Source organism: Clytia hemisphaerica, unplaced genomic scaffold (assembly GCF_902728285.1).
Source record: "Clytia hemisphaerica strain Z4C2 unplaced genomic scaffold, Clytia hemisphaerica genome assembly, whole genome shotgun sequence".
NCBI lineage: Eukaryota > Metazoa > Cnidaria > Hydrozoa > Leptothecata > Clytiidae > Clytia > Clytia hemisphaerica.
Genome location: NW_027103855.1, coordinates 291,307 through 304,172, shown reverse-complemented (window position 1 = coordinate 304,172; position 12,866 = coordinate 291,307). Strand labels below are relative to the sequence as shown.

The following is a 12,866-nucleotide window of genomic DNA, read 5'->3' as shown; positions in this document are numbered from 1 at the left end:
AGAAATTTTAGCGAGACTAATTTTAGCGTATATTAGCGAGTCAGGAAAATCTTGATTTTTTTTGGATTTATTTTAGCGAATCACGATTTCAAAATATTTCGCGTGGATAAATTTTAGCGAATACTCGTGTTACATTATTGACTGAGTTCGTTTTCTAGCATTTCTCTGGCACTGAAACCCTTCCTATTGATAAAAATGTATCGAAGCAATATAACCAGAAATTTAGCGCGGATAAATTTTAGCGATCTGTCGATTCGGTGTGTTTTAGCGAGATTTATTTTAGCGAAAATAGGGAAAACTCGCTAAAACGCTAAAATTAGTCTCGCTAAAATTTCTACGATTAAAGTAGCCTTCGAAAATCATAAGCCATTTTTATTGATTATAAGAGCAGAGAAATGGCCATTTTGAAAATTGATCAGATACTGTTGAACATGGTGTAAACTATTCAAAGAATATTATGCACAAACAATATTATAGAGAATTCATAAAAGGTTAACAAAAATCACAAGAAGAAATCCGAAAATGTATTTATCTCGCACACATTTATGGGGGGGGGCATTTATGGAAATAATTTACACCACGGTCAAAAGTTTTAATGAGACAGTATGTTCTTTCAGAAATAATTTTTCTTTTATTCAGTAAGTAATGTATAAAATCCTCCACTATTACAATTCCGGTAGTAAGACTCTTCGAGCACGGGTTTTGATGTTCAGATCTGTAAATAAAAAAATAATACTAGATAAGTCAGTAAGCCCTTAACTAGAGCTTCTTTAAAATACTTGATGACGCTCAGTTCCTTTAAAAAAAAATTGTACATTGGATTTCAACTTTGGCAGGAGGAAATAAGGTAATGCTTTCTGGTAGAGAAAAATATTGAGTGAGGATTGACCTATTATGACCTATTTATCAACTTTATGCTTCGAAAAAAAGCAACGAAAGATTTTATTTTAAGATTGTATAACAAACCTTTTCTAGGACTTGTGATTTCAGGACAAAATGGAGAAGAAAGCGTTACATCCGAGTCGAGGACACTTCTTTCGTCATCGCTAATTTCGTTACTTTTGTTATTTACATTTTGATCTTTTTCCTCGCTATTGTTGGTATCTATAATCAAAGAAGAGATATTTCTTCAGGAAAAAGAAAGGTACGAAGGCTTTAAACAGATTCCTGGAGTGATATACATTCTAAGCTGCCCTTTCAAAAATACAAATAAACGTAAACAAAAAAAAACTGACATAAGATTTTCAATATAACGTTTTTGACTAGAATGTGATTTTATGTGAGAGTAGGAAGCATATGAAGTTCTGCCGAAATAAGAACAAGCGGAGTCCAGAGAGGTCGATTACTTTTCTTTTGGGTTTGAGTTTTTGATTGCCGTTGCCTCCCCAACCCAAAATATACAAATTATTCTGTTATTTCTGCTTTGTCAATATATAAGTTTTGCACCGGATATGTATATAATACATGGAATTTTCAACCCTTTTTAACAAAACAATTGTCATACCTGTTCCAAAGATCTCATCCTCAGTTACGGCTGGACCCAACGATTGGAAATTCCTTATAGCCGAGCTTGAAGACGGTTCATTTGGTTTCCTAAACAAGAGAAGTGGTTTAAAATGCTGAACCTCAATTAATAGATTTAGGAGTTACGCATATATTCTTGTGAAAAGGAAAACTTATTAGTGTTAGCCCTATGCTATGGGGTAGTATAAAGGATAGTGTAAAATAAATTTTACTGCAATAAATTAGACTAACTCCCATGAAGAAATTCTAATACCACATTAACATAGTTTAACTTTGAAAGGAAACAGAGGGAACATTTCTATAAATAGGCGTGTTTGTTAGTTTGGAGTGAAATCAACAATCATAGACAACGTTAAAAAAAGCTCCTCTTGAAGTTTTGTCATTAGATTATAATCATTGAGATCCTGTCATTCCAATAAACGTTGCGTAAAAAAAAGACAAAACTTATTAGACCTCCAAAAAGGTGAAAAGATCAAATACCAATCAACACTGAATCAACGCAGCAGTTCATGGACTGAATTGAAAATTGACAGTACCTTTTAGCATAATATTCCTTCTTCGTCATACCGGCGTGGTAGATTTTTAAATGTCGGGTAAGATCCGTTTGAGGTTGCATATAGTGTATGCAACCCCTTAGGCTACATAGTTCAATTTTCCTACCTTTCATATACGATTTACCCTTATTTTTCTGTATGACACTACTGAGCTGTGACGGAGGTAATTTTGCATGAGATACCAACGTCATATTATGAGCTCGCTCAAGGTGTCCCTTTAAATCCTTTATATGTTTATGGTAGAATCTGCATGACAATACACGGCATTTGCCAGAAATCAAACCTCTTTTTACCTAAAAAGTATAACAAAATATCTTGTGCTGGAAGAAAATATCTGCTTTGCACCACCATTTCAGGAAAATCTTTTCCTGATATTTTGCCTCTTTTTCCGAATTCCTGACATTTCCTAGTATCTCTGACAAAGCAAAGTGCAGACCATGTACTATAAAGATATTGACTTCTTCTCTGTTTAGCCTATTCTTCATTAGAATCCAAAAATAAAACAAGTTACTTACAATTGGACCGCCTAGCTTGTATTTTCCTGATCTCATCTCGAACAAATTATTTCATTATTTATTTGTTACACTGAAACAAACGAAAGGTAAAAGTCAATATAGCAAAATCTAAGAGAACTTCCACGGATCGACTTCTTGCGTTAATATAGGTCAAACTTAAGCAAAAAGAGAAGAAAATCTTAAAAGTTATTTTATTTGATTCATAAAGCTTAATATAATACCTTTTAATAATTAAAACGAAAAGTGACTGATTTCAAATTAGAGCTAGTGGTTAGCTGCCGCTAAATCAATGGGCTAGTAGTTGAGATAAATGACAAAAATAATTGTAATGATACAGGGATCGAATAGCGTATCGCATTTCGCAATTCGCGATGCGTTTTTGGATTACTTACAAGCGAAAAATTGAAAATTGATCATTTTAGGATGCAAATCATGGTTATCACAAAATGCGATGCACTTTCTATCTCTATTTCGATGCCTGTGATATTATTATAAAATAGCAAACATATATTTATATTATTTCGTTTTTCTTATATCCTTATATTATTTATTACAGAAACTTAAAAACAATTAGTGGAAATGTCATTTACACTAGTGCCCAGTACTTGATCTGGTTCACTGAGGAACAGGAGAAAGGCAGCAGGAGATACTCTTAGGTGCCAAATAAACGGTGGGGTTGGAAAATTTTCAAAATTTTAATAAACGGGGGGAGGGGGCTTAATTGCCGGAGGGGGTTGGAAATTGTACTTCTGAAAACCCAAAAATAAGGTAAATATTGGCTAAAATCAGGCTTTTTGGAACAAAATAAGAGGACTATTTTTTACCAACTGAAAATATTCTTAAAAATTAATAAACGGGGGGGGGGGGGGGGGGTCCTAATAAGGTCCGGGGGGTTGAAAAATTTTCGAAAAATTAACAAGCAGGGTGGGGTCGTTTATTTGGCACCTAAGAGTAAGGCTTCAAATTCTTAGTCAAAGTGAAAATTCGCTTTTCACAAAAGTCTAACGACGAACGAACGAAAACGAACGATACGAACGAACGAACGAACGAACGAACGAACGAACGAACGAACGAACGAACGAACGAACGAACGAACGAACGAACGAACGAACGAACGAACGAACGAACGAACGAACGAACGAACGAACGAACGAACGAACGAACGAACGAACGAACGAACGAACGAACGAACGAACGAACGAACGAAACGAACGAACGAACGAACGAACGAACGAACGAACGAACGAACGAACGAACGAACGAACGAACGAAATTGTTCTATAACAATAGAAATTCCAACAAATGCTTATGGATAATAAAACGTGTATGAGTCCAATGACCCTTTAGTCAAATTTTCTTGATTCCAAATTTTTGAAAGAAACTTTCATTTGATAGATATCGATGATGGTATAAATGTTCAACTTTATCATCATCATCATTGCTCAACCGCAGTTGAGACCTTTATACTCTCCTCGATATCTCTCGAATGAGAGTTTCTTTCAACAAATTCGGGAGTATATAAAATTGGTCACAAACTTTGTGTTTTGGCAACACATAAATATTATTGAGGTTTTCACCGAACCTGACAAGGGTTTGAGTACCGGTGTTGGTTCTCGGTGGACTGCATTGATACTGTCCCTCAATTTGGGTTTTCTCGAACCAGTAACCGAGAAGGTATCCGTGGGTATTAGTTACTTTCTGCTTTTTTGAAAGTGGCTCTTTAGAAAGCATGTGCTCAGGGAGATTAAGAACATGCTTCTCCACCAAAAACAACCAAAACGGATCTTCAATTGAATCGGTGTATGCTGCTACAACTTCCATCGTATTTATGGCAGTAAGATCTATAAATAAGGAAAACAAAAGATAAAGGTTTCTATCGAAGAAGTAGTCTTCCAGTTTCGACTTTTCAGTGAATAATGTAAAGAAATTCAAAATATTTCTATCCAACTATTCAATATTCAACAGAGATAAACGGACCCAGAGCAGTATATGTATTTCGTACTTGTTAGGACCTTCCAGCACTTCATACTTCACTTTGGCTAGCAAGTTCAAAAAAACACTTAACAGCACAAAATCACTAACGGCGGACATAAGGGAAATTGAGCTTCAGCCTATCAAACAGGAGTCAGGAGCACTAATCAATACGTCGATAAACAAAATTAATAAAGAGCTTGAAGATAAAAATGAACATTAGATTATTGAGATTAAGAATATAACGAAAGCTATGAATTGATATTTTTATGAATGCCAATCGGAAACTTTTTATATCCCTTACCTTTGAGGTTCACTTCACTGTCTGGAGCTAAAACGATTGAAAGTCAGAGTTTTATGACACGTGAATTCAATTCAAAGAATCGATTAACAGAATTGGAAAAAGTAATACCCTTGTTTATCTGGCATCAAATGTAGAAATTCTCTTCCCAGACGATAAAATGGATAAACAACTTTGTTTTAATAAAAAGAGTAACAAAAGAGCTGTCAATCATGCTCGAGCTACAAAAGTTGATGGGTTCCATGCAATACAATTCTGAAAAGGTTTCTTCTAAATTAAGAATTCGTTTATGGTCTGTATTTAGAATACCATGCTTCTAAACGTTACATTTAGTACAAACAATTTTTGACGTGATTATTTATAATTTTTTGGGACCAAGCAGTCAAGAGAAAAATTTTGCTAGCTTTTATCTGATTTTAATTTACTCTTTTTTGGTTGACGTTGAAAACAAGTCTCCAAACAATCAACCCATGAACTTACATATGTTACCTGGAAAAGAAATGTCAAGTATGTACATATCTAATGAGTAGAGATTTCTCGCGTACGTTAATAAACAACATAATTGTCTCTATGTACATCAATATATTATGTTTGCCCTAAACAGCAAAACTACCGTCGCTGTTTGTTTTTCTGTAAGTCAAAAAAAGTTTGAAAGTGATTGACGCAATGTTTTTGCCGCTAACCATGTACTTGGGCATGTAGAACCAACTAGCAAAGTTGAGGAACTTCAATCTTAGGGAGCTTAAAGGAGGAGGGAACAACCTCTGTCGGAACCACTAGGATATGCAAACAAATTTAACTTACTTGGTATAGACATTGACGGTGACATAGTCGATTGGCGATCTTGTCCAGTCATAGAAGATTCTATATAAAATAAAGAAAATAATTCTTCAGTCTTTTACAGTGCTCGATACATAAGTAGAGCGATGTCAGTCAGAAAGAAAAGAGGTAGGTTTGTAGAGGTCTGAAATAAAACTATATGAAGGACTGATTTTTCTACTTTGGTATTTTTGGGATCCCACCCAGGTTAGTAAAAAGGCACCAGCGGACCTTAATCTCCGAGCAGATCCTTTACTCCGGGCATAGAGATGGTGGCACATTTTTGTTTACATTTTGTGATAAATCATGTCAGATCATCACATTCGCCGCACCCCTTTAGAGCAGAAGGTGGTGCTGACAGAATGGTTGATCCTAATATGAGATTATACTTTAACCAGCAGAACATTCGCATATATATTTTACTTCAAGCTTTGATTTCAAATTTGGAGGTGGTTGCTAATAAAATATTTAACAAACTTACTTGATATAGACGTTGACATAATCGATTGACGAACAGGATTATCTTGGTCAGTCTCAGAAGAATCTATGAATTAGAATCAAAACTTTGCAAAAGAGGAACTATGAAAAACTGAGAAACTGTGAACTATAATACAAACATAAGATTGAGCCTACCTAAGGTAGAAATCGACGGCAACACAAAAGATTGGTGACCAAGAGGAATATCTTGAGAATTCTCAGGAGAATCTATGAAAAATGTTGAAACTAGAATAGTAAGTCTTCAAAAGATCATTGATTGAATTTTCTTCTCATAAAAAAAGCAAGAGAAAACAAACGTGTGCATTATCGTAACTAATAGAGATTTAAATGTAAGTTTTACAAAAGATAAATTAGATGAAACCACACAAAAGTTATAAATCTTAGAAAAAGCAGTAAAAATAAACCTTGTGTAGAATCTGCTTCGACTAAAAGCTCTAATTCATCATCCTCTAAGGGAGGATCTAAAAACAAAGGAAAGAAATTTATTTTTTCGGTTGTGATGGAGAACAAAAAGTAACTTAATTGTTTTGGATTCAATTAATTGTAAAATCATTTTCTATTGATAATTACCTCAAGTCTAAAAATGCTATGCCTACTTTATACATTAAAAACGATGTGTTGATACATTTTATGGATCATGAGCTTAAAGGGACATTACAGTAGTAAAATGTAAACATTGCGCGAACCACGTGTCATTAAAGAGAACAATGAAAATCACGTGTCCAAAACAAACTTGTAAAACAATTGAAAAATAGAAATTAGCCATATTTGGTTTGATTTTTTATTTTGACATGTGACATTTGTTTTGATTTTGTATCCGCTGCATACACTTTGTTTACAAATTTCGCAAGTACTGTTATGTCCCTTTAAACTCATTGGCTTGTCATTTATCATTTTGTCGTTGATTACAAGATATGACAACGCTAAAAGTAAAATCACTGGCCAACAACTTTCAATGATAATAATAATCTCACTCTCTCTGACTGCCTTTTTCAATACTTTGAAAAGCAAATTGGATGGTGAGCCATTATTCTCTCTATCACTCCAAAAGTTAGAAGCCCATCCTTGCGTCGTCAACCCATCAATTTTGAAGGTGCCTAGTGTATAATTAAAACAGGTTATACTTAGATTGTCTCGTTCATTTAATTTCAGTTTTATTAAGTTGAAATTTCACGAAATTTCACACAACTAAAATCTGCTAAAATCTAAAGAGACCATAATACGTGTATAGATAGATATTATGAGATTGCAAAAATTCAGAAAAAACTGGAAGCTAGGTTTAAACTTAACTAAAGTCTGTTCGCATATAATTGGCAGTGGAAGCAAGAATGCCTGTAACTTTTGATAGTCAAATACAATTGTAAAAATGTTTTTTTCTTGTTTTAAAGAATCAAAAGTGCTACATTTCAATGTATTTTTAGTTCAAAAATATGCGATTTTTAACGCTTAAATTTGCCAATGAAAAAAATGAGCTTTTTTTCTACTATGCTATAACGTTCATTTTTACACCGGTGGTAGAGCAACCTTAGGTTTGATACACATGAAACACGAGAAACTCTGCAATTCCAAAAATCTAAAATTTGCGAAAATATGCACTTAATAAAGTACCGTCTTTTTTCTTCTTTATCGTAAGGCAAATACAATGTTGCTCGTGATCTCTTTTTAGTGTCCACAACTGAAAAAGAGAATATTGAAAACACTAATTCTGATTTTAGAATTTAGCTAGGATAACCTATCAAATATAGAGAAAACATAATTTGAGTGAACTAATGCACTAATGCCCTGTAAAGCAGAACAGGCGGAGATAAAGTTTACAAAATAGTATTACTAGTTTATACCACACATACGACATTGACTATAAATCTTTCCTCGAAAAGCTTGGGAATTTTGTTCACTTTTGAATGAACAAAGAATTTGTTCTAAACCAATTGATTAAAATTTTTTAATCAATAATGAATGAGTCTTCTGACATAGATTACATACATTTGCAGTTGTCTTTTTTGTCTGTGTGGTCAGATTTGTTTTATAAGTTGGCATATAAGATTCAATTGTCTTCGACCGCTTGTCGAAGACAGTGCCACATTTTTTGCATCGTTTGCAACCCGGGTAGGACCTTTCCTCGCAATTTTCATTTAAGCATTTCTAAATCCAGATACAAATAATTAATACTTTTACATTTAGTAATTTTTATCAATAAAAACATACAGGCATACAGTCATACAATGGACTCCTTTTTAAAAGAAAAACAAATTAGGGAGAAATAAGGGTCGTAGAAAACAACTTCAGGAGAAAATACAATATATTGAACATTAAGAAAAATTAAAAGGTAACCTTCAAAACAGGCCCATTACGCTTAAGGTTTTCTGCTCTTCCTGTTAATGTTCCTAGAACTGGAACTGCCGCATTTTGGTCCAAATAAGGTTGTTCTGAAATAACAAAATTAGGTTGTTCTGAAATAACAATCTTGAGTAAGACTTCTTGGGGCTAATGCTAAATTAATAATAACTACGGTTCCGTCCCCGATAACTCTTTGCAGCAATTTAATAATAGAAAACGAATCCCGAATAGGTGCATCTTTAAAATTTGAAAATTAAGTCAGAAAATAATGGCACGATGATATTTCGATAGCCTTTACCACAACATTAAAAACTGAAATTCTACAAGCTACCTGATGAAGATAAATTGGTATATTGCTAAAAGATATTAAATACATTTGGGAATAAAAACTTATAAATAACTTATACAAAAGATTATACAAAGGAAATAAAATCACGTCGTTGACTTTTTAGCGGCCTTGATTTCATTGTTAAGCAATGGTTACTTTTCTTTTATAAAATATGCTTCTTCAAATTCTATTGTGTAACAGTTCGCAGTGCCGATCACTAACATGTTGTTACGAACTAAATTCAACCTGAAATGATCAGGGACAACATCTTTCATAAACATAGTTAAGTGAAAATAAATGCACACGATTCAAGCAATTATCGGGATGGGATCGAATCGCAGATTCCTCACAAGTTGCGTGCTCTTTTTAACGTTGAAATAATGTTTGTTTCGATAATCTTATGTAAGAAACAGCGCAACCGGGACCCGTGAAATTGTAAACGACGTAGGATTTAATTAGCGTAGAAGTTCAATCATTCATATTTGAAAAGAAAAATTTCCGTCGTCAGTTTTTTGAACTGTCTATGTCATTGTCTTGTCAAGTGTTTTAGTATACGTGAAGTCATGTCTTGTTTGTTGAGCTCTGTAATATAATAAATTGTAAGTCAATAACTAATAATATTGTTAAACTAATCAACCAATCCTAGTACAAAGATCATGTTGAATTTAAAGAAAAAAACAAAATAAAAATCAGGAAACGAAAAATTCTTATAAAAATCAATAACTCAAAAAAATTTATTTGCTTGGACAAACCAGATTCAAGTATTCTATAAGTGCAACCGATTACCAAATATTGTCTTAATCACGGTTAATGAAAAATAATATCAAAATCAAAATCAACACAAAAAAAATCGGAATAAAAAGCTGTACCATTAGTTTCTCTATCTGCTGGATCCATATTTATCTCAAGCTGCGAGCTACGTGTATTGACTATATGTGATTATTTCCTGAAATAAAAATAAAAACTTGTAAAGTGACTTAGAGTTAATTTTCTCTGATCTTTCTTATAAATGCCTAGCCTAAGTTCTAAGCTTAGAGGTGTGTAAAAAGAAATTCAATTAAAAAAAATCAAAAAGTGTAGAGCTAGTAGGTTAGTAAATGGTAGTATTGTTTCGGATTTCAGTTGCATCTGGTTGCATTATGTGGATATCTTAACGAAGTCAAAAAACCCTGACTACTTAGTCTAGTGAAATGAAAATTTGTCCACATCCTGAAAAAAATATTAAATTAAAAGTCAGAAAGTTTCAAATCATTTTAAACGTTTTCCCTGAGATAAAGGAAAAAACAGCAGGTGGTAGATTGCACCTGCTGCTAATAGGGTTAAACCTTCATCAAAGACATTTTACAATTGGGTTAGGTTGACCAAAAGTTGACCAATAATGACAAAGTCTCCCACCACGTGCAAGAAGTCTTTAGAGAATGCACAATTGTACCAGTAGGTCATGTGATTATTGTTATTAGTATTTTCATCAAAGAAGACATGATTACATTATTACATGATTACACATGATAGACTGATATTTAAGGACTTCTTTTTGTGATGTAGTGGCTGTTGTATAAGGTACATTTGTGATTAATCTTGGTAATTCTAATTGGTAATTGGTAATTTTTTGTTTTACATTTTGATTTTCGTTGAAAAACCAGAATATTGGTTTTCCAAAATTTAAAGATGGTATTCCATAATTGCAAAATCTTACAGCAGTGCTTGAAAAAAGTGGAAAACAAACTTACATAATGTTAGACCAAAATCACCCATCAAAACTAGAATTTTACTTGATAGCAATATCAACAATATCAATAAATGAGTGAAAATGATTGATAAAATTGTTAAAAAAGCTTATATATACACACAAAATATTGCTTTGAATCAATCACAACACCATAACTAATCACTCGACTTAATTATTTTATAATGTATATAATGGTAACAAGCTCTTTTTTTAAAATAGTTAACATTTCTATTTTTAACACTGCATTTCTTTTGGAAAAATCATTTAGTAGTTTGTTGTATTTATGGTATGATATAGGTGATTATAATCAAACTCATATCATTTCTAAGAAATCAATTCAAAGTTTGTTTTCTACCATTTTGCAATGCAAACGCTATCCTAACTTTAAAGATGGTGTCCCACAAATGAATGATCTTACAGTACTGTAAGAAGTCATGCCTTCGACAATTGAATACAATCTTAGAAAAGAATAATATGTATATAAGCAAATCCCACCCCCAAAGTGGTCATTTTAAACCATCCACAGTTACTGAAAGAGGAAGCAGGACTGCTGCATATCTATTTTGCAAAAAGTGCATTTGAATTTAAATATTGAAACAATCATCTTTGAATGCAAGAATACAATTTTATGTCTAAAATATGAATGACACTTACACACTATAAAATGATCATGTAAATACATGAAGTGAGTTCTGTTTTAGAATTCACATTGCAGCAAATAGTGTTAACTAACATAACAGTAGGAAGGTTTGTTTTAATTTTACTTTCAAACTTTGATCCTTACAGTAGGACTTCTTACAGCATTATTTACAATCAAATGTTTGTTTGATATTTTTTATAAAAACAGACGTAGAGGTCTGGACCATTTCATCCTCTAGTGATTCAACCAACATGCCCCTTTGACGGTATTTGTTGCTTCATCATTGAAATCTATCCATCTATCTATCTATTATATATTTAAGTAGTATTAAACATGAATGTTCATTATCACTAGATATAAAAGCATTTAAATAAAAAAAAAAGTTAAAAATTGTGAGAATGTTTATGTTTATTCAAATATCCATATAAATATTTTAAAATTTTCGGACTTGAGTTTAGCCATGAATTGAGATTGAAAACTAAGCCGAAGCGAAGGCATTGCTAGGGTCTAGGCCTGGAATCAAAGTGTATCAGGTGCTATCTGCTAAGGCTAGAAATAGAAGCTATCAAGATAGAATGTCAGAAAAAACAAAGCTTTTAAAATAGACAACAAAAAATTATGTTAATAATAAAGTTAGATCAAATAAGTTAAATTAATTTTTTAAAATAAAAAAAATTAAAAGCATGAAGACCAATAAAGAACATTATGATTATAATTAATGAACTTAAGTGGAGAGTGTTGGTATAAACATAGAATTTTTTTATGGCAAATCGAAATTGGGAATGGCTGTCGGGTGTAGGAGCTCTCACAGTAGTTTCTAAGAAATCAATTCAAAGTTTGTTAGCTACTATTTTGCTGACGCTATCTGAGATTGAGCGATCTTACGGTATATACATAACTATCAAAATAAAAAAAAGACAGAAGCCAAATAGACGTTTTAACAAACGCATCAGCCCAGTATTATATATTGGTGTAAATTTGTTAATTCATTATCTTAGATTTTTCGATTACGTATATACAGTGAGATTGGGTAACTTGCATCAGTGGAGGCTAACATGCATAGCCCTCAAATGAAAGACCTGGCTGGTTATTAAAATACAAAGTTAAATCAAAACAAAAATGGTAGACTAGAGCTGCGAGCGGAGTGCGTAGTTGTATTTTAATGACCAGCCAGGTCTTTCATTTGAGGGCTATGCATGTTAGCCTCACTGATGCAAGTTACCCAATCTCACGGTAGCTATCTTAGATTTTTTAGTTCTAAAATATCTTAAGTCTGTAAGTATCAATCCTTAAAAAAATGATCCTTTATCGATCCTTTTTTCAATCAATCACTTTTTTATTGATCTTTTATCGATCGATTGGCCTGAGAAGAGGATTGATGAGGGATGAATAAATTGGGGGGGGGGGGGAGGGGTTCGGGGTTCAGATATATTATTACCCTTTTCCCGTCAAAATTTTTGCTGAATCCCGGAATCTGAAAATTGAAAAAAAAATAATAACACCGCCACACTGGTTTGTATATACAGGTCAGATACCGGCATAATGACAAAAAATAAGGCCAAATACTGTCACCATCTGATTTTAAAATACCGTTTTCCTGCTTTTTTTTTTGTCAAATCCGGTGTGTAATCCGTACCAAAAAGGACCAAT

At 32.9% G+C, this 12,866-nt stretch overlaps 2 protein-coding genes across 3 annotated transcripts; both read right to left on the bottom strand.

The window, feature by feature from the left end:
- Positions 1-614: 614 nt before the first annotated feature.
- LOC136808171 (uncharacterized) lies at positions 615-2,989 on the bottom strand. Its single transcript, XM_067064711.1, has 5 exons — positions 2,594-2,989; positions 2,061-2,371; positions 1,505-1,593; positions 967-1,104; positions 615-715 (listed from the first exon to the last, which is right to left on the bottom strand). Exons 1-5 carry the CDS (start codon positions 2,627-2,629, stop codon positions 666-668), a joined length of 624 nt encoding a protein of 207 aa, XP_066920812.1. The 5' UTR covers positions 2,630-2,989; the 3' UTR covers positions 615-665.
- An 820-nt stretch (positions 2,990-3,809) lies between these two features.
- On the bottom strand, positions 3,810-10,220 carry LOC136808170 (uncharacterized). 2 transcript variants are annotated; one of them, XM_067064709.1, is made up of 11 exons: positions 9,717-10,220; positions 8,514-8,608; positions 8,166-8,324; positions 7,791-7,857; positions 7,157-7,279; positions 6,587-6,643; positions 6,318-6,389; positions 6,166-6,228; positions 5,670-5,729; positions 4,869-4,895; positions 3,810-4,434 (listed from the first exon to the last, which is right to left on the bottom strand). In XM_067064709.1, exons 1-11 carry the CDS (start codon positions 9,742-9,744, stop codon positions 4,055-4,057), a joined length of 1,131 nt encoding a protein of 376 aa, XP_066920810.1. In that variant the 5' UTR covers positions 9,745-10,220; the 3' UTR covers positions 3,810-4,054. The 2 variants fall into 2 exon arrangements, with proteins under 2 accessions (XP_066920810.1, XP_066920811.1); XM_067064710.1 differs by lacking the exon at positions 8,166-8,324 and having other exon boundaries at positions 9,717-10,219.
- Positions 10,221-12,866: the final 2,646 nt, after the last annotated feature.

What these genes read in the sequence shown, in the direction of transcription:
- LOC136808171 (XM_067064711.1), bottom strand. Translation starts at nt 2,629, where the DNA reads ATGAGATCAGGAAAATACAAGCTAGGCGGTCCAATT. An exon ending in ACAAGCTAGGCGGTCCAATT is followed by an intron (nt 2,372 to 2,593) that starts GTAAGTAACTTG and finishes TATACTTTTTAG; the next exon opens with GTAAAAAGAGGTTTGATTTC. An exon ending in GGATGAGATCTTTGGAACAG is followed by an intron (nt 1,105 to 1,504) that starts GTATGACAATTG and finishes CTTTGATTATAG; the next exon opens with ATACCAACAATAGCGAGGAA.
- LOC136808170 (XM_067064709.1), bottom strand. Translation starts at nt 9,744, where the DNA reads ATGGATCCAGCAGATAGAGAAACTAATG. An exon ending in CAAAAAAGACAACTGCAAAT is followed by an intron (nt 7,858 to 8,165) that starts GTATGTAATCTA and finishes TCTCTTTTTCAG; the next exon opens with TTGTGGACACTAAAAAGAGA. An exon ending in ACCGTCAATGTCTATACCAA is followed by an intron (nt 4,896 to 5,669) that starts GTAAGTTAAATT and finishes CAATCGTTTTAG; the next exon opens with CTCCAGACAGTGAAGTGAAC.